At 44.6% G+C, this 26,711-nt stretch overlaps 1 protein-coding gene across 1 annotated transcript in view; it reads left to right on the plus strand.

Annotated features, from left to right (window-relative positions):
• LOC137324222 (parkin coregulated gene protein homolog) overlaps window positions 1–26,434 on the plus strand; it is a 290,643-nt gene extending 264,209 nt beyond the window's left edge. Inside the window, exon 5 of the mRNA XM_067988362.1 lies at window positions 26,056–26,434. Coding sequence (XP_067844463.1) covers window positions 26,056–26,216 — 161 coding nt within the window. The 3' untranslated portion in view covers window positions 26,217–26,434. The remainder of the gene's footprint in view (window positions 1–26,055) is intronic.
• Window positions 26,435–26,711: the final 277 nt, after the last annotated feature.

The following is a 26,711-nucleotide window of genomic DNA, read 5'->3' on the forward strand; positions in this document are numbered from 1 at the left end:
CAATTTGTACTGTGGAGGACAGTCCCAAGATAAGAAGAAAATGTGGCATAATATATCACTGACACAGTGACCTCTGTCTCAACTCCTTGGAGGATCTGAAGATCAACAACAACAACTTGCATTTATATAGCACCTTTAATGTAGTAAAACATCCCAAGGCCCTTCATAGGAGCGTTATTAGACAAATTTTGACACCGAGCCACATAAGAAGATATTAGGACAGGTCATAGAGGTATGTTTTAAGGAGCTTCTTAAAGGAGGAGAATGAGGTGGAGAGACAGAGTCCAATATCATTTGGATAACAAATGTTTATGGTTTTCTCTTAATAATGTCTGCTCCTCCAATGGTCCAAAGAGTTGTCCTTGTGAGTAGCTGAGCCATACAAAATCCAAAATTCAATCCCCAGCCTGTACTGAGTTAGCTTTGCATCGTTGGGAACAGAAAATTGTCGAGGGTTTCCTCTTCTGGTTGCTCTCCTGTGACCCCTGTTGGAAGTGTGCTGTGTGACTGTTGGGTGAGGTCAGAATTTGGTTTGGCTGTGATTTTCCCTGTGGCCACTGTCAGGGCCAATCAGACAAGCTAACAGAGGACAACTGGTACTCTAGGAACATTAGAACAAAAAAGAAGTCATTGTCTTCAGAAGAAGAGAGGAGAAAATTGACAAGGGGAAAAAATACAATTTTGTTTTACTCAACTCAACAGATAAGGACCAATTTTATTGGGCTCCGCTGGCATCATGGAGCCTTGCTAAGGATGGTGAGCACAGGTCGGGAAATTGGACATCCAAGCCACTTGACCTAATTCGCAGTGGGCCAAGTTTTGCAGCCAGGAAAAATACTGGCATTCTCGAGATTGTGCTGATGGCCAATGCAAGGCTCATTAGGACTCCAAAAGTTATGTAAGCAGGTCCTGCTTTCTTCCGGCTTCCTAGCAGCTTCCTTGTCGGCAGAATGCTCACCCATTTGCTCACCCATTTGAAACAGGCAGTTATGAATGGTCTGGTCTATAGGGCTAGTCATCTTAAAGGTGAATACTACTTTTTGATTTTGATTTTTTTTTTCTGCTGCATATCTTGTTTTTATCTGTATTTTTATTGGTACATCCATTTCTGTTGCTGTTCAGGACTATATTTTGATTTATAAGATTTTTATTTCCACAGCTGCTGTTTCTGTTACAGCAGCCGAAGTGGGCAGGATGGGAATTTCTCTGGAATTTCAAGTGGTGTTCCTAGATTTGGAGGAGGAAGAGCAATTCTTGAGGGGACAAGCAAGGCAGGTGCAACTAGCTCAGGCATTATGTACACACCCCAGACCCAGATATACTGACCTGGACTGTCTTTCCTGTCTTCGGCACCTCTGCTTCACAATGGGCTGCCATGTAGCAATGTCAACTCTTGGAGGCCAACCTGCAGATAACTTGTACCACAGGGACAACTCTTCCCAACAGTGTTCCTTAGAAGTATTTACACTGCTGGATCCTTCAAAGCCATCACCAGTGACATATGCCAGATCAATCAGATGAGGCCATGTTTGAAAGTGACCACACACATTCATTACTTTCTCTGTGGAAATAGAGCACAGAACATTTCTGAGTACCAGGGTTCCCAGGGGTACAGGGCGTAGTAGGGGAATACATGTGCCATACAGATAATTGAGCTTGGCCTCCATCACCTGACAGGCAAGCCACTGGGAATAGTTGCCAAACAGGACAGCCCCTTCTTGCACCAGTGTGCCACTTTGCTAGGCATTAAACAGAGAGTTGGGTGCTGCTTGACTTTGTCACGTGCCCACAGACTCTGCTTTCTGCCTCTACAGTGGATTTTGGCACTTCTTACCCTCTTCCCCTGACCGTAGCAAATATTTAAAATTCATTTTGAAACAATATTTGCCTCCACTTGGCTTTAAGGGTGCACATCCATTTGAATTCGAGCTGCTGGCCAGGTTGTATGCCTTTCCCGCCAGGCTAGCTAACAGCACAATGCTAAAGCTGTGCTGGGAGATTATTCCAACTATTCAAATGAACTAATGCCACAAAATTGGGCACAGTGTCATTAGTGTGCTATGGACGAGTTTGGGCCAACCATCCAGCCATTCCGGGCAAAAATTTTGTTGGTCTCTCAAAATCAGGGGTGCGATGTTTCTGGAAGGTATTTGTACATTATTACTGTAATTTTGACTTTTAATGAAACATGCTGTGCACACATCTTCCTGGAATTAGGAAACAACTGTTCACTCATTTCATGTGCAGCCTAGCAGTGGATACCTGTCATCGCTTCTATATTCTTGATTAATAACCATCTGCTTTCCCAGTTAATTAATAACAAAGTCACAAAAAACTTACTAAAAATTATGTTATTTCAATAGATTTGCATATTTTCCAATGTCCATGATTTCTCCAAAAAGCAAATTCCTGATCCTCACTGGGTTATTTGGAGAAAGGAACAACACATCCATACAAAAAGGGAAGGAAACTTAGAATTCAACTAAATAGGTTTGGCAGGACCAGGGGTCACAATCTCAAGTTATGTAAGGCCAGAACTAGGTTAGATGTCAGGAGGTGATTCTTTTCCCAGAGGATAGTGGACCTGTGGAAAAGGCTGCTGGCTCTTGCGGTGAATGCTGATTTACTGAATTCCTTCAAGCGAGAGCAGGATCTGTTTCTGGCTGGGGTGGAGATCACCTCATACAAAGGTAAGTACTGTATAACATTAATCAGGGCCAGAGTGGTCTCCTGGACTAGTTCTGATCACTTACGGGAGTCAGAGAGGAATTTCCAGATTTTTTCCCAATTGGCCTGGGTTTCATCTGTTTTTTCTCCTCTCCCGGGAGATGACATGGCTTTCAGATAGGGGTGGGGAGTGTATATATTGTGATGCACAAGACATTGCAGTTGTGTGGGACAGGTTGGATGGACCAGAGGGTCTTTTTCTGTCTGTGATTGTTCGTAACTTTAATCTAACCCGTGATCGGATCGGCACCCCATTTTATTTTCCATTGGCTTCATACGTAGGGATTCTATAAAAAACAACAAAAAATCAAAAGAAACTGGTTCAAACCACTGGTTAAACAGTAGACAAAGGAATTTGATATGAATCTGTTGACAGTTTGTACAATAATACTGCACAATGTAATTTCCATACTTAATCAGTGATAAAAAGTAGGAATGAGAATATCATTCATTCTACCTGGTTTGTACAGTCACATGGGTCTTGAGTCCACACCCAATCTGACCAACTTGCTGATATTTCCTATTCCTAACCTTTATCTCTCTAATCACTTAATATTTTTAGAGCTTTTGATAAGCTTCCTGCCCCACTAAGAAAGTAGTCTTATGGTGAACTGTTGATCTGGAAATGTGACCACCTTTACAGAATGGTTAGAGCATAAGAAATAGGAGCAGGAGAAGGCCATAGACCCCTCGATTCTGCTCTGCCATTCAGTGAGATTATGGGTGATCTTTGACCTCATCTCCACTTTCCCACCCGATCCCCATATCCCTTGATTCCCTTAGAGTCAAAAAACCTATTGATCTCAGCCTTGAATATACTCAACGATTGAGCATCCACAGCCCTCAGGGGTAGGGAATTCCAAAGATTCACAACCCTCTAAGTGAAGAAATTCATCCTCATCTCAGTCCCAAAAGGCCAACCCCTTATCCTGAGACTATGCCCCCTAGGTCTGGACTCTCCAGCCAGGGGAAACAGCTTCTCAGCATCTACCCTGTCAAGCCCTCTCAGAATCTTTTATATTTCAATGAGATCACCTCTCATTCTTCTAAACTCCAGAGAGTTTAGGCCCATTTTACTCAATCTCTCCTCATAGGACAACCCTCTGACCCCAGGAATCAATCAAGTGAACCTTCATTGCACCGCCTCTAAGGCGAGTGCATCAAGCATATAAAAACAGCAAAGAATGACTAAAAGAATAATAAGGAGGGAGAAATTGGAGTACAAGAGAAAGCTAGCTTGAAATATAAAAACAGATAGTAAGAGTTTCTACAGGTATTTAAAAAGGAAAAGAGTAAGTAAAGTGAGTGTTGGTCCTCCAGAGAGTGAGTCTGGGAAATTAATAATGGAGATCAAGGAAATGGCGGATGAATTGAACAGATATTTTGCATCCATCTTTACTGCAGAGGATACAAATAACATGCCAGAAATAATTGTGAATCAAGAGGTGAAAGGGAGGGAGGAACTTAAAACATTTACAATCACCAGGGAAAGGGTTCTGAAAAAATTATTAGAACGAAAAGCTAACAAGTCCTCAGGTCCTGATGGACTTCATCCGAGGGTCTTATAAGAAGTGACTACAGAGATAGTAGATGCATTAGTATTAATTTTCCAAAATTCCCTAGATTCTGTAAAGGTCCCATCAGATTGGAAAATAGTGAATGTAACTCTTCTCTTCAAGAAAGAAGGGAGACAGAAAGCAGGAAAGTACAGGCCAGTTAGCTTAACATCTGTCATACGGAAAATGCTAGAATCTATTATTAAGGCGGTTATAGCAGGGCACTTAGAAAATCTCAATGCAACCAGGCAGAGTCAACACAGCTTTGTGAAAGGGAAATCGTGTTTGACTAATTTATTAGAGTCCTTTGAGGAAGTAACAGGCAACGTGGATAAAGGGGATCCTGTGGCTGTGGTGTACTTGGATTTCCAGAAGGCTTTTGATAAGGTGCCACATCAAAGGCTACTACACAAAATAAGAGCTCATAGTGTAGGGGGTAACATATTATCATGGATAAAGTATTGGTTAGCTAACAGGAAACAGAGAGTAGGCATAAATGGGTCATTTTCAGGTTGGCAAAATGTAACGAGTGGAGTGCCACGGGAATTAGTGCTTGGGCCTCAACTCGTTACAATCTATATCAATGACTTGGATGAAGGGACCGAATGTATGGTTGCTAAATTTGCTGATGACACAAAGGTAGGTAGGAAAGTAAGTTGTGAAGAGGACATAAGGAGTCTGCAAAGGGATATAGATAGGTTAAGTGAGTGGGCAAAAAATTGGCAGATGGAGTATAATGTGGGAAAATGTGAACTAGTCCAATTTGGCAGGAGGAATAGAAAAGCAGTATATTATTTAAATGAAGAGAAATTGCAGAACTGTGAGGTACAGGGGGATCTGGGTGTCCTAATACATGAATCACGAAAAGTTGGTATGCATGTACAGCAAGTGATTAGGAAGGCAAATGGAATGTTGTCATTTATTGCAAGGGGAATGGAATATAAAAGTAGAGATGTTTTGCTACAGTTGTACAGGGCATTGGTGAGACCACATCTAGAATACTGTGTGCAGTTATGGTCTCCTTACGTAAGAAAGGACATAATTGCTTTAGAGGCTGTTCAGAGAAGGTTCACTTGACTGATCCCTGGGATGAGGGGGTTGTCTTATGAGGAAAGGTTGGACAGGTTGGGCCTCTATACTTTGGAGTTTAGAAGAATGAGAGGTGATCTTATTGAAATATATAGGATCCTGGGGGGAATTGAAGGGGTAAATGCTGAGAGGATGTTTCCCCTTGTGGGAGAGACTAGAACCAGGGGACACAGTTTAAAAATAAGGGGTCTCCCATTTAAGATGGAGTTGAGGAGAAATTTTTTCTGTCAGAGGGTCGTGAGTCTGTGGAACTCCCTATCCCAGAAGGCGGTGGAGGCAGGGTCATTGAATACTTTTAAGGCTGAGTTGGATAGATTCCTGATTAACAAGAGAGTCAAAGGTTATAGTAAGGAGACGGGAAAGTAGGATTGAGGTCACAATCAGATCAGCCACGATCTTATCAAATGGCAGAGCAGGCTCAAGGGGCCGAATGGCCTACTCCTGTTCTTAATTCGAATGTTCGTGAGGAGACCAAAACTGTACACAGTACTCCTGATATGGTCTCACCAAAGCCCTATACAATTGCAGCAAGACTTCCTTACTCTTGTACCCCAACCCCCTTGCAATAAAGGCCAACATGCCATTTACCTTCCTAATTGCTTGATGTACCTGCATGTTAACTTTCTGTGTTTCGTGTATAAGGACACCCAAATCTCTCTGAACACCAACATTTAATAGTTTCTCACCATTTGAAAAATATTCTGTTTTTCTATTCTTCCTACCAAAATGAATAACCTCACATTTCCCCACATTATACTCCATCTGCCACCTTCTTGCCCACTCACTTAACCTGTCTATATCCCTTTGCAGACTCTTCGTGTCCTCCTCACAGCTGACTTTCCCACCTAGCTTTGTATCGTTAGAAAACTTGGATATATTACACTCAGTCCCTTCATCTAAGTCATTAATATAGATTGTAAATAGCTGAGACCCAAGCACTGATCCTTGCGGTACCCCACCAGTTACAGTCCGCCAACCTGAAAATGACCCACTTGTTCCTACTCTCTGTTTTCTATCCATTAACCAATCCTCTATACATGCTAAAATATTACCCCCAACCCCATGAGCCCTTATCTTATGTTCCAACCTTTTGTGTGGCACCTTATCGAATGCCTTTTGAAAATCCAAATATTCTACATCCACTGGTTCCCCATTATCTACCCTGCTAGTTACATCCTCAAAAAACTCCAGTAGGTTTGTCAAACACAATTTCCCTTTCATAAAACCATGATGACTCTGCCTAATCATATTATGATTTTCTAAGTGCCCCATTACTACGCCCTTAATAATGGATTCCAGCATTTTCCCGACGACTGATGTCAGGCTAACTGGCCTGTAGTTCCCCGTTTTCTCTCTCCCTCCTTTCTTGAATAGCGGTATTACATTTGCTACCTTCCAATGCATTGGGACCATTCTAGAATCGAGGGAATTTTGGAAGATCACAACCAATGCATCCACTATCTCTGCAGCTGCCTCTTTTAGAACCCTAGGATGTAGGCCATCAGGTCCAGGGGATTTGTCGGCTTTTGTTTCTCCAGTACTTTTAATTTCTCCAGTACTTTTTCTTTTTTAAAATTAATTACTTTAAGTTCCTCACTCTTGTTAGACCCTTGGTTCCCCACTATTTCGGGTATGTTTTTTGTGTCCTCTACTGTGGAGACAAATACAGCTTTCCATCTGAATGATAAGCAGCAACCAAATCACTGCGGGCAGGTATGAGTAGAATTAGATAATGATATAATCAAGTGTGAACTTTATCATTGAGGTGACCAATTGAATAACTGTCAAGACTGAACGCAACATTGTCCACGCACTTTCATAAGGATACCAAACTCTCTCTACTTAAACATTCTGCTCTTTACTTTGGCAATCAAATTCAAACTATGCTAGAGCAAACATGTGAAGGTGACTGGAAGACTTCATGGAGGAGATGAATTTCTCAAGAAAGCTCAACCCTACTTGTCACTATTGGCAAATCTACAACACTATTGTAGCTTTGTCAGGCAGGTTGCTGAGAACATCTCTTGTTCTGGAATTCAGTAAAGTCTAGAGCTGTACAGACAATGTACTGGATAAAGATGACGTGCCCCCATGCCAATGCCAACGCTCATTGAAGAGATGTGATTGGTTGTTAATCATCTTCAAGGTCACAACAAAAGAATACCACAGAAGTTGCTAATGCTTAAGCCAGACTTCTATTTTTGTGCTGGGAATAAAAAAATTGTTGCAGTGCCACATCACCATTCTATATCAATCCAATTCAGTACAATGGCAAAGCTTCAGATACCACTTTTCCTGCCTTTGGAACTCTTCCCCACACATTGCTGATTAAAATTCCATCCTTGTATGCAGAGGTTCAAATGCAGAATAAACTATCATTTCATAAACTAGGCTTATTGGAACATACATTAGACTATGTTAAATCTTTGACTTGCCTCCTAGCATTTCAGTACAATGTCTCCAAATCGTGTTGTGCCCCCAGCAATCAACAGGGTAAAATTCATGAGTGTATGTCTTTGTTATAGTTGCTTCTGCCTGCAACCTATTATTGTGCCTCCTGATATATTAAAAAAGTAACTTTCTCTGTGAGACCAAATTCAGTGTTATAATCTATCAATTTCCTTGAGTTCTTTTTTCATTTCAACCTAAAAACATAATTCAGGACATACCTCTTCTGATCTTCCCATAGGCATGTCAGTACATGTCAAGGTAGATTTGGATAACTACTAATCTGCCGCCACATTTTATTCTCATTCAAGCATGTCCACACAGTGGAGTAAAAGCTAGCCAAGCTAATCTTATCTACTCCTGACTTATTGAGATGGTTAACAGAAAAATGAAGTACCACACTCAATGCCATGCCAGAATAGGAATTACTAGTTTTTGGTACCTGAGAAAAAAATACGGCCAAAGAGGCAGACAAAGGCCAACAGAAATAATGGAAATTATATATGAATGTCAATATTAACCACCAGGGCAGCACAGTTCGGGAAATGACATTGTTCAGCAACAGAAGTTCTGCATTTTCACACTATTTTAGCACCTAGGCCTCATTTTAATTTTTCAAATTGGTTCCCTCCCAAAGCCTGGATCTCTCATGGAGTGGAAGAAGGTTTGCAGATGTTCCTGGAGCTGTCACTTTCTCCGGGATATACTGCAATGTCGTGAAACTCTCTCAAATGTTGGCACACAGCAGGACATTAGACTCCACTGCTATCCCAATCATCTGCCATACATCTTGGCAGAGGCTGTGTCGGACCTCCATATGGATATAATGTTCTGCTAGTGTTCTTCATTTCATGTCAGGACCGCTGAGATTATCATCTGCATGTTCTGTAGAATCTGCTCAGCTGCAACAGTACCACACCTGCTTCTTCTGGCCTCCTTATGTTATGTCCTGTGTCTCATCAGATGTCAATTCCTAATCTGCACTTTCTGTAACCCCGTCCCTGAGTAACTGTCCCTGGGCTGCTGAGTGCAAGGGAGAAGGCGAATGATAGGGTGGCTGGGTGAGCGGCTGCTAGTGTTGCCAGAGCAGGAGGGAAGTGCAATTTCTTGGTCACCATCATCCTTCTCTTCTGTTTTCTGGTTTGCAGCCTCTGGAGGAAAAAACATTACTGTCATCTTGCCAGACATGCTCCTGAAACAGCTACAGGATTTCTTAGGAGGAAGCTGGTGGAATATTGAAGAATACCTGGAAACATTGGACTTGATATTAAACCCCCCATGACGGGTGGAAGAGAGTCGGGGTGGGGGGATTCAAGACTTAAATATGGGGAATGTATCCCCAAAATGCGAGCATGCTGCCTTTTTTATGGCACCATATATTGTAGCGTCCAAGTGGCGGGGCACTTAATTAACATTTCTAAATCGGGCTACCACAGTGCAATTGGGAGCCTGATTAAAAATTCACTGCTGCTGCGCACGTTTCCCAAGGGGTCAGGAAACCTGGCAGTGAAAGTGAAGTGGGAGCTCCCAGCTCCACGAGGTAAGTGCCTTTTCCGGCACTTTTGTGGGCCAGGAAGGGGAGAAGCAGGAATGCTCACCCACACGCCTCAAGGAAGCTCTCGACCTCCCCACTCCCGATCGCGGCCTCTCTCTCCCTCCAGCCCCGATGGCCGATCTCTCCCCCCGCCAAGCCGAGATGGCCGACCTTCCCCCCCTCCTGATTGCTGGGGACTATCCCCCAAGGGTCCCCAGCTACAGCCTCCTGCTGCAGGTTTTCCCTCCCAGCCGCCAACCAGGCAGTCAATTTTTTTTTATTCGTTCGTGGGATGTGGGCGTTGCTGACAAGGCCAGCATTTGTTGCCCATCTCTAATTGCCCTTGAGAAGGTGGTGGTGAGCCGCCTTCTTGAACCGCTGCAGTCCGTGTGGTGAAGGTTCTCCCACAGTGCTGATAGGTAGGGAGTTCTAGGATTTTGACTCAGTGACGGCGAAGGAACGGCGATATATTTCCAAGTCGGGATGGTGTGTGACTTGGAGGGGAACGTGCAGGTGGTGTTGTTCCCATGTGCCTGCTGCCCTTGTCCTTCTAGGTGGTAGAAGTCGCGGGTTTGGGAGGTGCTGTTGAAGAAGCCTTCGCGAGTTTCTGAAGTGCATCCTGTGGATGGTACACACTGCAGCCACAGTGCGGTGGTGGTGAAGGGAGTGAATGTTTAGGGTGGTGGATGGGGTGCCAATCAAGTGGGCTGCTTTGTCCTGGATGGTGTCGAGCTTCTTGAGTGTTGTTGGAGCTGCACTCATCCAGGCAAGTGGAGAGTATTCCATCACACACCTGACTTGTGCCTTGTAGATGGCATTGGGGAGTCAGGAGATGAGTCACTCGGCGCAGAATACCCAGCCTCTGACCTGCTCTTGTAGCCACAGTGTTTATGTGGCTGATCCAGTTAAGTTTCTGGTCAATAGTGACCCTCAGGATGTTGATGGTAGGGGATTCGGTGATGATAATGCCGTTGAATGTCAAGGGAAGGTGGTTAGACTCTCTCTTGTTGGAGATGACCATTGCCTGGCACTTGTCTGGCGCCAATGTTACTTGCCACTTATCAGCCCAAGCCTGAATGTTGTCCAGGTCTTGCTGCATGCGGGCACGGACTGTTTCATTATCTGAGGGGTTGCAAATGGAACTGAACACTGTGCAATCATCAGCGAACATCCCCATTTCTGACCTCATGATGGAGGGAAGGTCATTAATGAAGCAGCTGAAGATGGTTGGGCCTAGGACACTGCCCTGAGGAACTGCTGCACCAATATCCTGGGGCTGAGATGATTGGCCTCCAACAACCACTACCATCTTCCTTTGTGCTAGGTACGACTCCAGCCACTGGAGAGTTTTTCCCCTGATTCCCATTGACTTCAATTTTACTAGGGCTCCTTGGTGCCACATTCGGTCAAAAGCTGCCTTGATATCAAGGGCAGTCACTCTTACCTCACCTCTGGAATTCAGCTCTTTTGTCCACGTTCGGACTAAGGCTGTAATGAGGTCTGGAGCCGAGTGGTCCTGGCAGGATCCAAACTGAGCATCAGTGAGCAGGTTATTGGTGAGTAAATGCCACTTGATAGCACTGTTGACAACACCTTCCATCACTTTGCTGATGATTGAGAGTAGACTGATGGGGCGGATTGGATTTGTCCTGCTTTTTGTGGACAGGACATACCTGTGCAATTTTCCACATTGTTGTGTAGATGCCAGTGTTGTAACTGGAACAGTTTGGCTAGAGGTGCGGCTAGTTCTGGAGCACAAGTCTTCTGTACTACAGCCGGGATGTTGTCGGGGCCCATAGCCTTTGCTGTATCTAGTGCACTCAGCCATTTCTTGATATCACGTGGAGTGAATTGGATTGGCTGAAGACTGGCTTCTGTGATGGTGGGAATATCAGGAGGAGGCCGAGATGGATCATCCACTCGGCACTTCTGGCTGAAGATGGTTGCAAACGCTTCAGCCTTGTCTTTTGTACTCACGTGCTGGACTCTGCCATCATTGAGGATGGGAAGGTTTACAAAGCCTCCTCCTCCTGTTGTTTAATTGTCCACCACCATTCACGACTGGATGTGGCAGGACTGCAGAGCTTTGATCTGATCTGTTGGTTTTGGTATCGCTTAGCTCTGTCTATAACATGTTGCTTCCCCTGTTTTGCATGCATGTAGTCCTGTGTTGTAGCTTCACCAGGTTAGCACCTCATTTTTAGATACGTCTGGTGCTGTTCCTGGCATGGTCTTCTGCACCCCTCATTGAACTTGGGTTGATCCCCTGGCTTGTGGGTAATGGTCGAGTGAGGGATATGCCGGACCATGAGGTTACAGATTGTGGTGGAATACAATTCTGCTGCTGCTGATGGCCCACAGCGCCTCATGGATGCCTCGTTTTGAGCTACTAGATCCCATTTAGCACGGTGATAGTGCCACACAACACGTTGGATGGTGTTCTCAGTGTGAAGACGGGACTTCGCCTCCACAAGGACTGTGTCATTCCTACCAATACTGTCATGGACAGATGCATCTGTGACAGGTAGATTGGTGAGGACAAGGTCAAGTAGGTTTTCCCCTCATGTTGGTTCGCTCACCACCTGCCGCAGGCCCAGTCTGGCAGCTCTGTCCTTCAGGACTCGGCCAGCTTAGTCAGTAGTGGTGCTACCGAGCCACTCTTGGTGGTGGACATTGAAGTCTCCCACCCAGAGTACATTCTGTGCCCTTGCTACCCTCAGTGCTTCCTCCAAGTGGTGCTCAACATGGAGAAGGACTGATTCATCAGCTGAGGGAGGGTGGTAGGTGGTAATCAGCAGGAGGTTTCCTTGCCCATGTTTGACCTGATGCCATGAAATTTCATCGGGTCTGGAGTCAATGTTGAGAACGCCCAGGGCCACTCCCTCCTGATTGTACCGCCACCTCTGGTGGGTCTGTCCTGCCGGTGGGACAGGACATACCCAGGGATGGTGATGGAAGAGTCTGGGACATTTGACCTTGCTGGGTCCTTCGGCCATTTTCGGGCTTCCCCCACAACCTCCCGGTCTCCCCGCAAATACCGAGGCCATTATATCATAGAATCATAAAGCACAGAAGGAAGTCATTCAGCTCATCGTGTCTGTGCCGGCTCTTTGAAAGAGCTATCCAATTAGTCCCACTCCCCTGTTCTTTCCTCATAGCCCTGCAAATTTTTCCTTTTCAAGTATTTATCCAATTCCCTTTTGAAAGTTACTATTGAAGCTGCTTCCACCATCCTTTCAGGCAGTGCATTCCAGATCATAACAACTCGCTGCATGAAAAAAATTCAGCTTTTTGCCAAGTATCTTAAATCTGTGTCCTCTGGTTACCATACCCTCTTGCCAGTTTCTCCTATCTACTCTATCAAAATCCCTCATAAGAAAAAATCTACGTAACAATGGATCTCTGACGTCAAAGTTACTCCCACACCACCACCCCCAATTGCCAGGCCACAGTTGATTCCAATAATTGACAGTGCCTGTTCTCCATGATCAGTTCATGTGCGGTCACCGTCACCTGTGCTTTCTCCCCCAGTAGCCTGGGCGTTCCCTGCCATTAAGTGACATCTTCCATTGCAGGAGGAATGCATTGTGTTAATTGGCTGTAGCAGTACCCAGATCCTGCAGTCAAATTGGGCTCAATTTTAGGGGGCAATTGTGGGTGCGTTGGGGGTGGGAGGCTCCGAAAATCACAGAAATCCCGTTCAGGTTTGGAAGCCGGCTCCAACCCACCGACTTCCGAGTTCCCCATGGACCCACCTGTGTGCGCACGGGCGACCCGAATCCAGAAGTCCTGCCGGGAATTAAAGCCGGTGGGATGACAGTCCAAGAGCCAAATGTACCTCATTGAGGTACTTAAGGCACTTCACCTGTGACAGATTAAGTAATTGTAACGATTTTTAACTTACCTGGGCGGCTTGCCCACTGCTCCTGATCCAGGCGTGAAGGGCCGGATCAAGGAAAAAGAAACTAAATAAATTACATTAAAAAAACCATAGAAGGAAGCTAAAACACAAAATGAACCTACCTTTGCACCCTGCTCCGATGTCCGATGTCTCCCGCTCCGATCTCCACCTCTTTACCCCCCCGATGTCGCCTTCTTCACCCCCCCCGATGTCCTCCTGATGTCCCCCCTCCCCCTGAACTTCCCCTCTCCCCTCTGATCTTCCCCTCTCCTCCCCGATCTCTCCCTCTTCACCCCCAATCTTCCCCTCTCCCCCCTCGATGTCCCCTTCTTCTCCCCCCGATGTCCCCCTCCCCCCCCGACCTTCCCCTCTCCCCACCAATCTTTCTTCCCCCCCCCCCCCCGATCTTCCCCTCTGCCCCCCCTCGATGTCCCCCTCTTCGTCCCTTACCTTCCCCTCTCCGCCTGGATCTTCCACTCTCCCCCCGGATTTCCATTCTTCCCCCCACCCCCATCTTCCATTCCAGCGCCGGATGACGTCTCGCTCTCTCTCTTTCTCGCCCCCTCCCCTTCAGTTGCAGCTCCTGTCAATCAGGCTGGTTGCCTGGTGCGAAACCTGGAGAGGACATTAATCATCAGCAATCACCATGCGATCGCATCGGAAACGGTAAGTTTTGTTCATGCGGGTTTGCCACGCGCACTTTCACCACCCCCCCCCCACCCACCCCCCATCCCCCCCCACACCCATCCCCCCCCACCGCCCCGCCGCTGCCAACTCACCTCCATGGTAAAATTGACCCCATTATGTCAGGATTCATGAAACGGATAGTAACAAATAGTAGGTTTTTTTATTATTCGTTCATGGGATGTGGGCATCGCTGGCGAGGCCGGCATTTATTGCCCATCTCTAATTGCCCTTGAGAAGGTGGTGGTGAGCCGCCTTCTTGAACCGCTGCAGTCCGTGTGGTTAAGGTTCTCCCACAGTGCTGTTAGGAAGGGAGTTCTAGGATTTTGACCCAGCGATGATGAACGAACGGCGATATATTTCCAAGTCGGGATGGTGTGTGACTTGGAGGGGAACGTGCAGGTGGTGTTGTTCCTATGTACCTGCTGCTCTTGTCCTTCTAGGTGGTAGAGATCGCGGGTTTGGGAGGTGCTGTTGAAGAAGCCTTGGCGAGTTGCTGCAGTGCATCCTGTGGATGGTACACACTGCAGCCATTGTGCGCCGGTGGTGAAGGGAGTGAATGTTTAGGGTGGTGGATGGGGTGCCAATCAAGCGGGCTGCTTTATCCTGGATGGTGTCGAGCTTCTTGAGTGTTGTTGGAGCTGCACTCATCCAGGCAAGTGGAGAGTATTCCATCACACTCCTGAATTGTGCCTTGTAGATGGTGGAAAGGCTTTGGGGAGTCAGGAGGTGAGTCACTCGCCGCAGAATACCCAGCCTCTGGCCTGCTCGTGTGGCCACAGTATTTATATGGCTGGTCCAGTTAAGTTTCTGGTCAATGGTGACCCCCAGGATGTTGATGGTGGGGGATTCGGTGATGGTAATGCCGTTGAATGTCAAGGGGAGGTGGTTGGACTCTCTCTTGTTGGAGATGGTCATTGCCTGGCACTTGTCTGGCGCCAATGTTACTTGCCACTTATCTGCCCAAGCCTGGATGTTGTCCAGGTCTTGCTGCATGCGGGCTCGGACTGCTTCATTATCTGAGGGGTTGCGAATGGAACTGAACACTGTGCAATCATCAGCGAACAACCCCATTTCTGATCTTATGATGGAGGGAAGGTCATTGATGAAGCAGCTAAAGATGGTTGGGCCTAGGACATTGCCCTGAGGAACTCCTGCAGCAATGTCCTGGGGCTGAGATGATTGACCACCAACAACCACTGCCATCTTCCTTTGTGCTAGGTATGACTCCAGCCACTGGAGAGTTTTCCCCCTGATTCCCATTGACTTCAATTTTACTCGGGCTCCTTGGTGCCACACTCGGTCAAAAGCTGCCTTGATGTCAAGGGCAGTCACTCTCACCTCACCTCTGGAATTCAGCTCTTTTGTCCATGTTTGGACCAAGGCTGTCATGAAGTCTGGGGCCGAGTGGTCCTGGCAGAACCCAAACTGAGCATCGGTGAGCAGGTTATTGGTGAGTAAGTGCCGCTTGATAGCACTGTCGATGACACCTTCCATCACTTTGCTCATGATCGAGAGTAGACTGATGGGGCGGTAATTGGCCAGATTGGATTTGTCCTGCTTTTTGTGGACAGGACATACCTGGGCAATTTTCCACATTGTCGAGTTGATGCCAGTGTTGTGACTGTACTGGATCAGCTTGGCTAGAGGCACAGCTAGTTCTGGAGCACATGTCTTCAGCACTACAGCCGGGATGTTGTCGGGGCCCATAGCCTTTGCAGTATCCAGTGCACTCTGCCGTTTCTTGATATCATGTGGAAGGGAATAAGGACCTAAGATGTGAGGCTTCAACATGCTAGCATGCCTTAAAGGATGTGAGTCAATTGACTTGAGTGATGCCAGGTTATACTGCTTCCAGAGCATGGAATAATGGGCAATGTGATAGCCCTTAGAGCATTGCTTGAATATCGGGGCAGGGGATACCCATTTGCCTCTCTGTGTTTCACTACGCTTTCTGGTTACTCACTTCAATACATAAAGCATTCAAATAGGCCAATGAGCCTCAGTCAGACCCCATCTGGAGTATTGCATTCAGTTTTGGGCACCGAACCTCAGGAAAGATATGTTGACCTTGGAGAGGTACAGTGTAGATGCACCAGAATTATACCAGGACTTAAAGGGTTCAATTATAAGGACAAGTTGCATAACTTGATTTGTATTCCCTTCAGTTTAGAAGATTGAAGGGTGATCTAATTGAGGTCTTTAAAATGATAAAAAGATTCAATAGGTAGATACAGAAAAACTATTTCCTCTGGTGGGGAATCCAGAACAAAGGGCCATAGTCTTAAAATTAGAGCAAGGCCATTTCAGAGTGAAATCAAGAAGCACTTTTTCACATAAAAGGAAATCTGGAACTCTCTCCCCCAAAAGGCTAGCGATGCTGGGTCAATTGAAAATTTAAAGGTGAGATCGATACAATTTTATTGGATTTGGGTGTCAATGGATATGGAATGACAGTGGGGTAAATGGACTTGAGGTACAGATCAGTTATGATCTCATAGAATGGTGGAACATAGGAACAGAAGTAAGCCATTCAGCCCCTTGAGCTCGAGGGGCTGAATGGCCTACTCCTGTTCCTATGTAACTTTGCTGACCTTGTGAGGTCATTAAACTTCTAACAGTGTTGTTGGGGGTGGGGGGGTTCTTGGGGTTATTGAGGTGCGACTCACTGCCACTGCGACTCTGTCCACATGACCTGTGCTGCAACTTTTAATGGATTCTTCCCAGCAATTCCAATGATGGCATCTCTCTTTTCTCTTATTTCAAACAGTAAAACTTTTAACAGCAGCCTCAGAAAAATTTGATGCTGACTTTTTTCCTCCTTTTGCAGCTGCTTATGCATGACCTCTTACCAGAGTCTTTTCGCCCCTTTAAATGGAATCAGGATGATGCGCCCTTGCTCCACCTCAACCCTTGTCCTGCCCAGCATTACGCAAGGCAACTGACCCTGGGATTTCCGATGGGGTCAGCACACTTGGATATCAATGGGCAGAGGTCCTGTCCTGCTCTACTTCTGCTGGTGCATTGGGAACCTATGAATTTCGGAGCTGGGGTTATCGACTGTTTGATGATATACTAGCTCAGCTCCATCGCACTGGTTAGGGTCAACAACTATACTCAGCTGGTTCCCTGTTTCTTTTTTAATAGTGTTGGAAGGTATTCAAGGGACAGCAGAGTTAAAATTTACAAATGGGGTGATGAGGCGGGGAGAGATTAGCCATTAATACTACTGTTAACCTTCACTATATAACTCTCATTTAAATTGAATTAGAGTGCACTATTTATATAGCTCCCATTTTTTCCCTTGAAGATCAAGAGCCATAAAAATAGTTCATTGAGTACTCATTACAGTACTCCGAAACTTTGCAATTGCTAGTAAGTTATTTTTAGTTTATCTGCCATGAAACATGCAAAATTTGTTAATTCCAGTAAGAATTCTTAAGAACTGGTTAAACAGTCCTTGAGAATGGTTCAAGAACAGAAATTTTTTGCCAAAATTCCCACAGGCAGCAAATATAAAATGTAAAACAGCCAGAGCAAGCATTATTTCTGCCAGTGGAGATGCTGCCCAAGGGACTTGTATTGTGAGTTTGCTAAATAACAGCTTTGTTAAAAAAGTACAGAATGGAATTTACAGCAGTATTGCTTTGGATTCTATCCAATTTGTACTATCCAATTTATGTAAGGAAACTGCCAGTCCAGTGCATTATTTTGTATCTCTTGATGTCTACCCTCCTTCAACATCAAATAGACTCCAGTGTTGAACTTGTAGTTTTGAGCTGGGATTCAAAATGTCAGGTTCAGCATTCACGGCAACTCCCGGGAATAGCTATGAAATATTTTTCAGATTCAACGAAAAGTTTATTAAAAATATAGTTCATCTCCTGTGGTGTTGGTTACAGAGAGAAACAAAAATATATTTCTCTTCCTATAACCATTTTTCTGCTTTTTTCCAGTCTCTAATTCTTTGTGCTCCACTCTCTTTATGTTCTACTTCATTTCTTTCTATATATGGCTTCTACATATCGGCTTTACTGATATACTGAATTTCCATGTCATATCTTTGTTAATACCCATGGGCCAAGAAATCGGATGGTGCCTGAACTGAGGTTCGATGCCGGTGCAGCACATGCTGTACGTGCCTAATGAGGCTGATGGCAGGACCACAGCTAATTGATCCGCCGGGTTTATTCGGTTACTATCGGTGAGCTGTGGTGCCAGTCGCAGCCCAAGAGGCAACTTGTGAGTCACGGTGGGGAGTGAATTCGGCTGTCTGGGATGCCAGCCAAGGCGTTCAGGAGGGTCTGAGGGGTGAGTCAAAAGCGAGGGGGATCAAGCAGTGGCCGGCGGTGGCCCATGATTTTAATCAGGTAAGTAAAATAAACTTTAAACTTACCTTTTAGGTGGCAGCCTCTCGCGTTCCATTTAAGGACCTCTGGTTCGGCTGCTTTGTGTCTGATAGAATTGAGCAGAATGCACGGTGAATGCTGTGGTCAGTTGCCAATAAATTTTACAAAGGGGCCTGAAACAAGCGTTAGACCCGCCATTTGCATGAGCCCTGGATGACTACAGGGCGCCCTAACCAATATGGCATGTGGTGCACTTCCAGTGCATGCTGAGCGCGCACACACCGCATGCCATGTTGGGTCCTGCAGAGTGCCCATTTTCACCCGTAAAATGGGCACTGCACAATCTAATTTGTCGGCCGTGGTATACAACAAGATGGTAGCCAACATTAGGAATCAGCTGACTTGGAGCTGGTGCAACATATGCCAGTGGGGCCTGAGGCCGGGAAGAAGTGGGGGGAAATTCTGGGGCGTAGGCTATTGCATTGGATGCAGTGGGCAGGGTTCAGGCAAGGTTTGGGAGTAGAATGGGTAGTCTCTGGCTTGGCACCATTCAGGGAGGTGGTGGCACTTAGTGGAGCTGAGGCCTGGCTGCAATCAGTGGACCTAGAAAGTAGCATAATTCAAGGAGAGGCTGAAACTGATAGCATTCTGAGATTTGGCAACACTCGGCCACACTGGTGACACTTGAGAGTGTTGGGATCTGGTAACATTTGGGGGGAGTTTGGAATATGGCAACACTAGGACCTAGGGGAAGGGTTGGAATGTGACAGGACTTGGGAGTGGCTGGGATCTGACCATAGTTGGGAGGGTGTCTGGAGTATGGCAGCACTGGGACCTAGGGGAAGAATTAGGATCTGCCAGCATTTGGAGAGGGAATATCTGGGAGCTGGCAGAATTCTGCACACAGTTGGACTAAGAGGGAGTGAGTGAGTAGGTCAGGGTGTAGGGGTGACATGTACATGTTTTGAGTGTATTGTATGGTAGCAGCTGGGAACTGTGGTCCTAGCACTGGGCCAGGTTTTTTTATGTATATTATAGTGGATACACAGCTGAAGGATTAAAGCTCAGGAATGGAGCAGAAACAAGGCTGATACCCCAAAGAGAGGGTAGGACTATGCGGGTCAAAGTTATTGGAGATATTAATTTAAATGGACAGAAAGTCATAGGCATAGGCTCTCTTATAGGCATACGATCCTCTCCATTCAATTTTCCTCTATTCACTGCCTCCAGTCGATCCAATAAGCCCAGGCACAGGGACAACAAAATCCATCCGTGCGTGCACCACCAAGGAACTAATGAAAAGAACACGTAGAAGATAGGGAGGGGGAATATATAAACATTCAAAATACAATTTTTCAGCTAAAAATCCACAGATCAAGATTAATCACGGAAATTATAATAATTACCAACAATACAGTGCTGAACAACTAGCACCATTGTCCATGGAAATTAATATAAGCCTTTCGATATGGTTCTGATTTTCAACGCCTCGATTTTAAAGTTCTCATCCTTGTTTTCAAATCCCTCCATGGCTTCGCCCCTCCCTATCTGTAACCTCCTAGAACCTTCCAGGAACTCTATGTTCCTCCAATTCCTCTTGTGCATCCCTGATTTGCTTTGCTCCACCATTGGCGGCCAGGTCTTCAGCTGCCTAGGCCCTTAGCTCTGGAATTTCCTCCCTAAACGTCTCCGTCTCGCTACCTCTCTCTCTTCCTTTAAGACGCTCCTCAAAACCTCTTTGACCAAGCTTTTGGTCACCTGTGCTAATATCTCCTTATGTGGCTCGGTGTCAAATTTTGTTTGATTACACTCCTGTGAAGCGCCTTGAGATGGTTTACTATGGTAAAGGTGCTCTATAACTGCAAGTTGTTGTTGTTGTTGAGTCCCAAACAGTAGTCTAGATTTTCTAAGCAGTATTAAAATAACGCCGATTGGAAAATCAAGGCTACTGTGTCTTAATGTATCAAAAATTTTACATATAGGGACCATTATTAAGATGTAATTTTTAAGAAACTTGGGACTTAACACAACTGAAAAGGGCTGTACAAAAGTAAAAAGGGAAGAAGCCACTCACAAAGTTTCACCACTGTAAACAGAAGCAGTAGCCATGGATAACTCACCTGTCCCTTCAAGCAGTTTCGTAAGTAAGGTAAGAAGATAATTATTTGGTAGATATTCAGGTAATCTTGCCTCTGACAAAGCCCCCCAATATGATGATATTAAGGAAAGCGCATTTAAACGTAGGACAGCTGTCAGAGATGTTAGTGGCTGTTCAAGAAGCTGTCATTATCCCTGGCTGTCACGCCACTTTCCAGTTGATAGAAAGTTATGCATTGAGTGCTGCCTGGCCTGCCTTAAACAATAGTTAATAAGAACACTTATTTATGTTGGACTTACAACAGTATCACCAACAGCAGCCTCAGTTTTGGTGGGAGTGCCAAAAGATTAATGAAATGGCACTGTTGCCTGCGGTGGTACCGTGATCCACCTAACGATCTGGCAGTTGGTCTAAGAGAGAGTGAGTGAGTGAGTAGGTTGGGGCATAAGGTTGACATGTTTTTTGTTAGATTTTTGTTAGGCAAGGATAGTAAGGGTTTCGGAACCATGGCAGGTAGATGGAGTTAAGATACAGATCAGCCATGATCTAATTGAATAGTGGAACAGGCTCAAGGGGCTGAATAGCCTACTCCTGCTTCTATGTTCCTAAGAGATGGTTTTCTCCAGGGCTTCTGAAGTTAGCAACACCCCAGGGGCAGATATTATTTCTGTTATTTCTGCATCCAAGCCATCTTTTCTGGCTACTGGTTCATCCACCAGTACAGGTCCACAATTATGCGAACCTTCCCTCACACAAGTGTTTTTCTGTTGCTCCGACGCTGCGGAATACACTCTGAAACATAAACGGTGTGGATTCCGTAGCAATGGGAATCTCAGGCTATATTTCAGGACACTTCTTCAAGCAATTTTACAATATAGGTGCAGTATCAGGGGACTTCTTCTGCATAGTGAGTTTGCTGTTTCACAGATAAAATCTGTAAATCATGCATTAATGGATTAGCATAACAAAAGTTTCATTTCCGCGTAGATACAGTTAGTGCTGTGGGAGCCTTTGTGAGGATGGTTAAGTTTTTCATTTTATATACATATACAGTGTCAGCCTTGGCTCAGTTGGTAGCATTCTCACCTCTGAGTCAGATAGTTGTGGGTTCAAGCCCCACTCCAGAGACTTGAGCATGTAATTGAGGCTGACATTTTAGTGCAGTACTGAGGGAGTGCTGCACTGTCGGAGGTGCCCTCTTTTGGATGAGACATTAAACTGAGGCCCCATCTGCCCTCTCAGGTGGATGCAAAAGATCCCATGGCTGTATTTGAATTAGAGCAGGGGAGTTCTCCCCAGTGTACTGGCCAATATTTATGTCTCAACCAACATCACTAAAACAGATTATCTGATCATTATCACATTGCTGTTTGTGGGATCTTGCCGTGCGCAAATTGGCTGCCATGTTTCCTACATTACAACAGTGACTACACTTCAAATGTACTTCATTGACTGTAGAGCACTTTGGGACGTCCTGAGGGCACGAAAAGCGCTATATAAATGCAAGTTCTTTCTTTCTTAAAGGATAATTTTGCACGGCAAGGCTCTAAACATGGAATCTCACTAAGCAAGAATGACAGACAGGTAAGAGGTAGGGTTATAACATGACAGGGCCGATTCTGCAACCTGAGTTCCTGTCTAGTCCGCTGCACACCGGGAATGGAGTCTCGCAAAATTATCTCTTTAACGCCCTGCTCATTTGCAGAGGCCTTTCCGGAACTTCCACATTAGAGGAAAGGTACAGTTACGAGAATTTACCATATTCAATTGGCAGAATGTGGTGGACAACATTTTTGAGCATCTTATGATAGAGGAAATCTCCATTTTGTTAATGTAAGTAAAATTATGTTACAAATCAGGTCTTTAGGCATAAAAGTTATCTGTGACTGAACCACTTCACCAAAGACACTTAGCGACAGGATGGGGAAGGCGGCAACAATAAACTGGCTATGGGAATATCAGGCTTTAGTATTAATAGCCTCGTTAAGCCTTTTAAGTATGGTGGCTCCAATTATAATGCCAGCCAGATGCAAATATATATTTTTATAGGAAAAAGCAAAAATCATTTTGGTGGGCCTCTATTTTGTACGGAATTTTCTCAGATAAGCCCTTTGTGGAGCTTTATTATGGTGCATTTCTTTAGGGGGCAAAATAAATCTCAAGGTTAGCCCCAATGAAATTCTGCCACTATGCACTTTGCCCGGTTAGAGACAAACATAATAACAAGCGACGTATAGCATTCTCTGCGATTATAATTTAAGTTGGCATTGCCCTTTGTCTAGATGGAATCACTGTCAGTCGAAGTCTGTGCAGATTGTATATTTTTTGACAGTGATGGATTTAAACCCAGATAGGCAGACTAAAAGAGAGAGAGTCTTTATAATTACCCATTCATTTTCATTTGCTAGAAAAAAATCTCGCAATTTTGCTAGAAAATTGCATCCTAATGTCGCAATTAGGACCCTGATGCAATTTTAACTAAAAATCGCATCCAGTGCCGGACCCACCAGTAAAACTCGGCAGCGAGCGGATCTGGGGCCAGTTGACGCCCAGAAGATTAAGCTATCTTTAAATTTTTGTTTTGTTTCCATGTGGGCCAGGAGGAGCAAGAGTGCTTGTCCCGGCCTCATCAAGGAAACCTTGGGCCTCTCCTGCCCCTCGCGACCTCCCTTCCTTCTAAGCACTTACCTGGCTGCAAGGGACCGTTCCTACGGGTTGACGCCTCACAATACACCCAGACTGACAGGGCTCATGCAGCTGAGGCCCGGGAATAAAATTCTCCCAAGCCTCACAATGTGGAGGGCGGACGGTTTCCTGCCTGCCTTGGTCCCCCGTCCGCACAACTCCTGCCGGGAATTAAAATCTGGGCAATATATTTTCCAGAAATATTTCTGCAGCTTTGTGATTAATGAGGTCAAGATTGAACCCAGTCTACAAAGCACTGCAGTGGTGCAACAAAAGTCTTCCCCCCCCATTCAGTACATTCTGTACTTTCAAGTATGATGTAACCACGTCTTAAGAATTAGCCCTTGTGCACAATGCAGTCTTTCTCATACATGTGGTGGGAATTAGGGTCCAACTTTCTCTTTTCATAGATTTCATGGGAACAGACAATTCAAAGCACCGGGTGCTGCAAAATGTGACCTATACCTAAAATGTTTACCCCCAAATAAATTGTCTCTGCATTTAAAATATTTCTATGGCAAGAATTATTTCTATGCTCATTGTGTTACAAAGTAAAAATAAAAAAGATTCGAGTTCAAAGCATGCGCTGAACTTTCTAGATTCTGTAAATTTAATAGTAGACATTTTACTTTGTCGTAATTGAACCTAAATGAATGTTTAGTGCAAAATTATTTGAAGCAGTACCCTTTAATCTATTAATATTGTTAATCTATCTATATTGTTCTAAAACTATTGCTTCTTTTGTTGCGTGAAGCTTTGTGTTGCACAGTATCAAATAGAAACAGAAAATAACCATCATTAAAACCAAATAACTCACAGACTGATGTTGAACATAGTCATTTTATTTCATATTTGTTACAACTTCATTACCCATGATGGCCATGCCCTTGGTTTGCTCTGCCATCCCTGACTACTTTCCAATTCCTGTTTAGAATGCTTCTTTGTAGAAAGAAAATATAACCACTTACTGCCACCAACCCCCTCCCCTCCACCTCAATGTCAGCAACTGCGAGGAACAATAAAACTGCAACCCACTTCCACTCCCCACCTGACCTTCTGGGTACTGTTACCCCGGCCACTGTGGTCAGCTAGTAGGAAGGTCACTATGGCATTGTGCATGCACATAGTGCTCAGTTCCAGAACAAGACCAACAGATAAAAGAATCAGGACCCGACCTTTACAGGGCCACCACACTGAATTGCTTCAGAGGAGCAGCCTCAACCCAGAAGGTTTCCCCTCATCCTACAGAGACCAGCTCAGAAACCCCCATAGTAAATGCTACGTACAAGAGAGGGGCCAGAATCAGCTGTTTATCGCTTTTCTCCAGAAATGTTCCATCATGAAGGTAAATAAAGCAGCCCCAATCCGTACAGAATGATAGATGTTTACACCACAGAACGAAGCCAAGGAGGCTGTTGGGCCCATCATGTCTGCTGACTCTTTGCTAAAGCAATCCAAAACCAATCCCACTCTCTCACCCTGTGTCTTCCTCTGCTGCAAATACTTATCCAATTTTCCCTTAAGTGATGCGATGGTCTCTGCCTCATTCCCTGTGGCAAAGCAATCCATGCTCCAACAACCTGCTGCGTAAAGAAATTTCTCCTAACCTTCACTCTATTACTGACAATTATAAATTGATGAGCCTTTGACACTGACTCCCCAAACAGAGTAAATCTCTATTTACTCAATCAAAAATCTTCATAACTTTAAGCATTTCTATTAAATCTTTCAGAGAGGAGCTCTGGCACCTTTCCCAGGAGCCAGCACCCTTTTCCAGAATTTCTGGCTTCCTTTGGCAGGCAGGTGCCTGAGGTATACCCCTAGTGATTAGGTGACTCCACATACTTTGGTAGGGTCAGCGTCAGAGGTCACAGGCTGGTGCATATGGTACTAATGCCAGGATGTTGAGCCTCCAAATTTTTGGCTCCAATATAAATAATGAACAGAGGCAAAGCAACCGTCTTTTTTCATTAAATGTCTAACAACTCGCCATTCACTAACAAGCTGAAACTGGATAAAACTGCATAATTCCATTCACCAAATCTTTCACTGATGGAACCTGTGAAAAACTAGATTGCATTGGGCTGAACTGGCAAAGAGCAATACAGGAGATGAGAATAGCAGTGAATTGAATAGCAGTTGAGTGTCATAGAGGAGAGTCTAATAGCAGCAGCGTGCAAAACAGGAAAATGAGAAGCAGTGGTGTGTTATTGGAATAACAGTAGAGTGCTGTGAAGTAGTGAAAAGGCAATAGAGTCATGATCTATTTGGAGACCCTTAACTGTCCCTAAAATTAAAATCTCACTCAGTGTATGTGTCTCCCTGGACTTCATATGCCCTCTAACACAGACGACAGTAAATCGATTAATTTCACGTCCAAGTGGATAAATGTTACATCTTAACTGCTGGTTTAGCTTAAATTTTGTCAATCTTTTTGGGTTTTGCACGATAGTATGGACCCAGTGCTGTGCGACTGCTGAACAGAAACCCCCAGACATTAAAAAAAAACTCAAGACATTGCAATGGATCATTTCATTTAGAACATAAAGTTTACAAAGATTATCTTGTGCGTCATCATTGAGTTTTTCAGACACAGAATAGATATATATAATATTACAGGATACACTCGATAATGTGCATCGTGTATGACAGCATAGGATTAGAAATACTGCTTGTGGAAGTTGCCAAGGAAACCACCAAACGACCAGGAGTTTCCTGGCACTTCAATACTAAACAGATCTTCACTGTTAGTTACAGTTACAGGTGCAAGGCCAGTCGACACTAGTCAGCTCTTCTTTACTGATGGTCTTGTTTTTAAATTAGTTAGACCACACAAAGATTGCCAGTCAGTTGAATATGAATTTATGAAACTTACAAATGGTCCTTTTGGAAAAAAAATGATACTCTACTTTAAATGCTGAGCTTGACACTCTGTCAGATTTTAATGCTACTTCTTTTTCTTTGTGTTTTTTTTCAAACCCTAGTCAATACAGGAGATGGCATTGACTACAGCCAACAGAAAAGAGAAAACATTGGAGACTTGATTCAGGAGACTCTGGAAATCTTTGAGCTGTATGGAGGAGAAGATGCCTTCATTAACATCAAGTACATGATCCCAACTTATGAGTCATGTATATACAATTGAACCAAATAAACAGGTCTGAAGAAATAGGTTGTATAATTTATGTAAGTAGGAATTACGTAAGACTAAATGCATCAATTACACCATCAGATGAACCACAATTGTGTTCTTATTTCTTTGATTGTTCCTTAACAATTGCTTCTTTAGGCATGTGTGCATTTAAGCTGGCGTTGGACTCAAACATCAGACTCTCTGAACAATAAAAGCAATTTTCATACATAGCTAAGCGATTCCTATTCTGTTCAGCCCACTTTGGAGGTGATGTCATAGACTTTAAACAGGTACTTACAATGGTAGTTTTGTAGATGAGTATCGTCCTTCAGCTGAACCCCAATTAAGCAATGGTATCGGCTGTTGTGTGCAAAAAAGTAATTGTTTTGAATCATTTTGTTTGATAGGAGGTAAGTAGGTTCTAACAATCATTAAGGTATTTGAGATACAATGGAGATGATACCTCTCAAAAGGTAGGCAAGTGTAATTCTCTCCCTCCGAAGGTTG

Source organism: Heptranchias perlo, chromosome 8, assembly GCF_035084215.1.
Source record: "Heptranchias perlo isolate sHepPer1 chromosome 8, sHepPer1.hap1, whole genome shotgun sequence".
In the NCBI taxonomy this organism is placed as follows: domain Eukaryota; kingdom Metazoa; phylum Chordata; class Chondrichthyes; order Hexanchiformes; family Hexanchidae; genus Heptranchias; species Heptranchias perlo.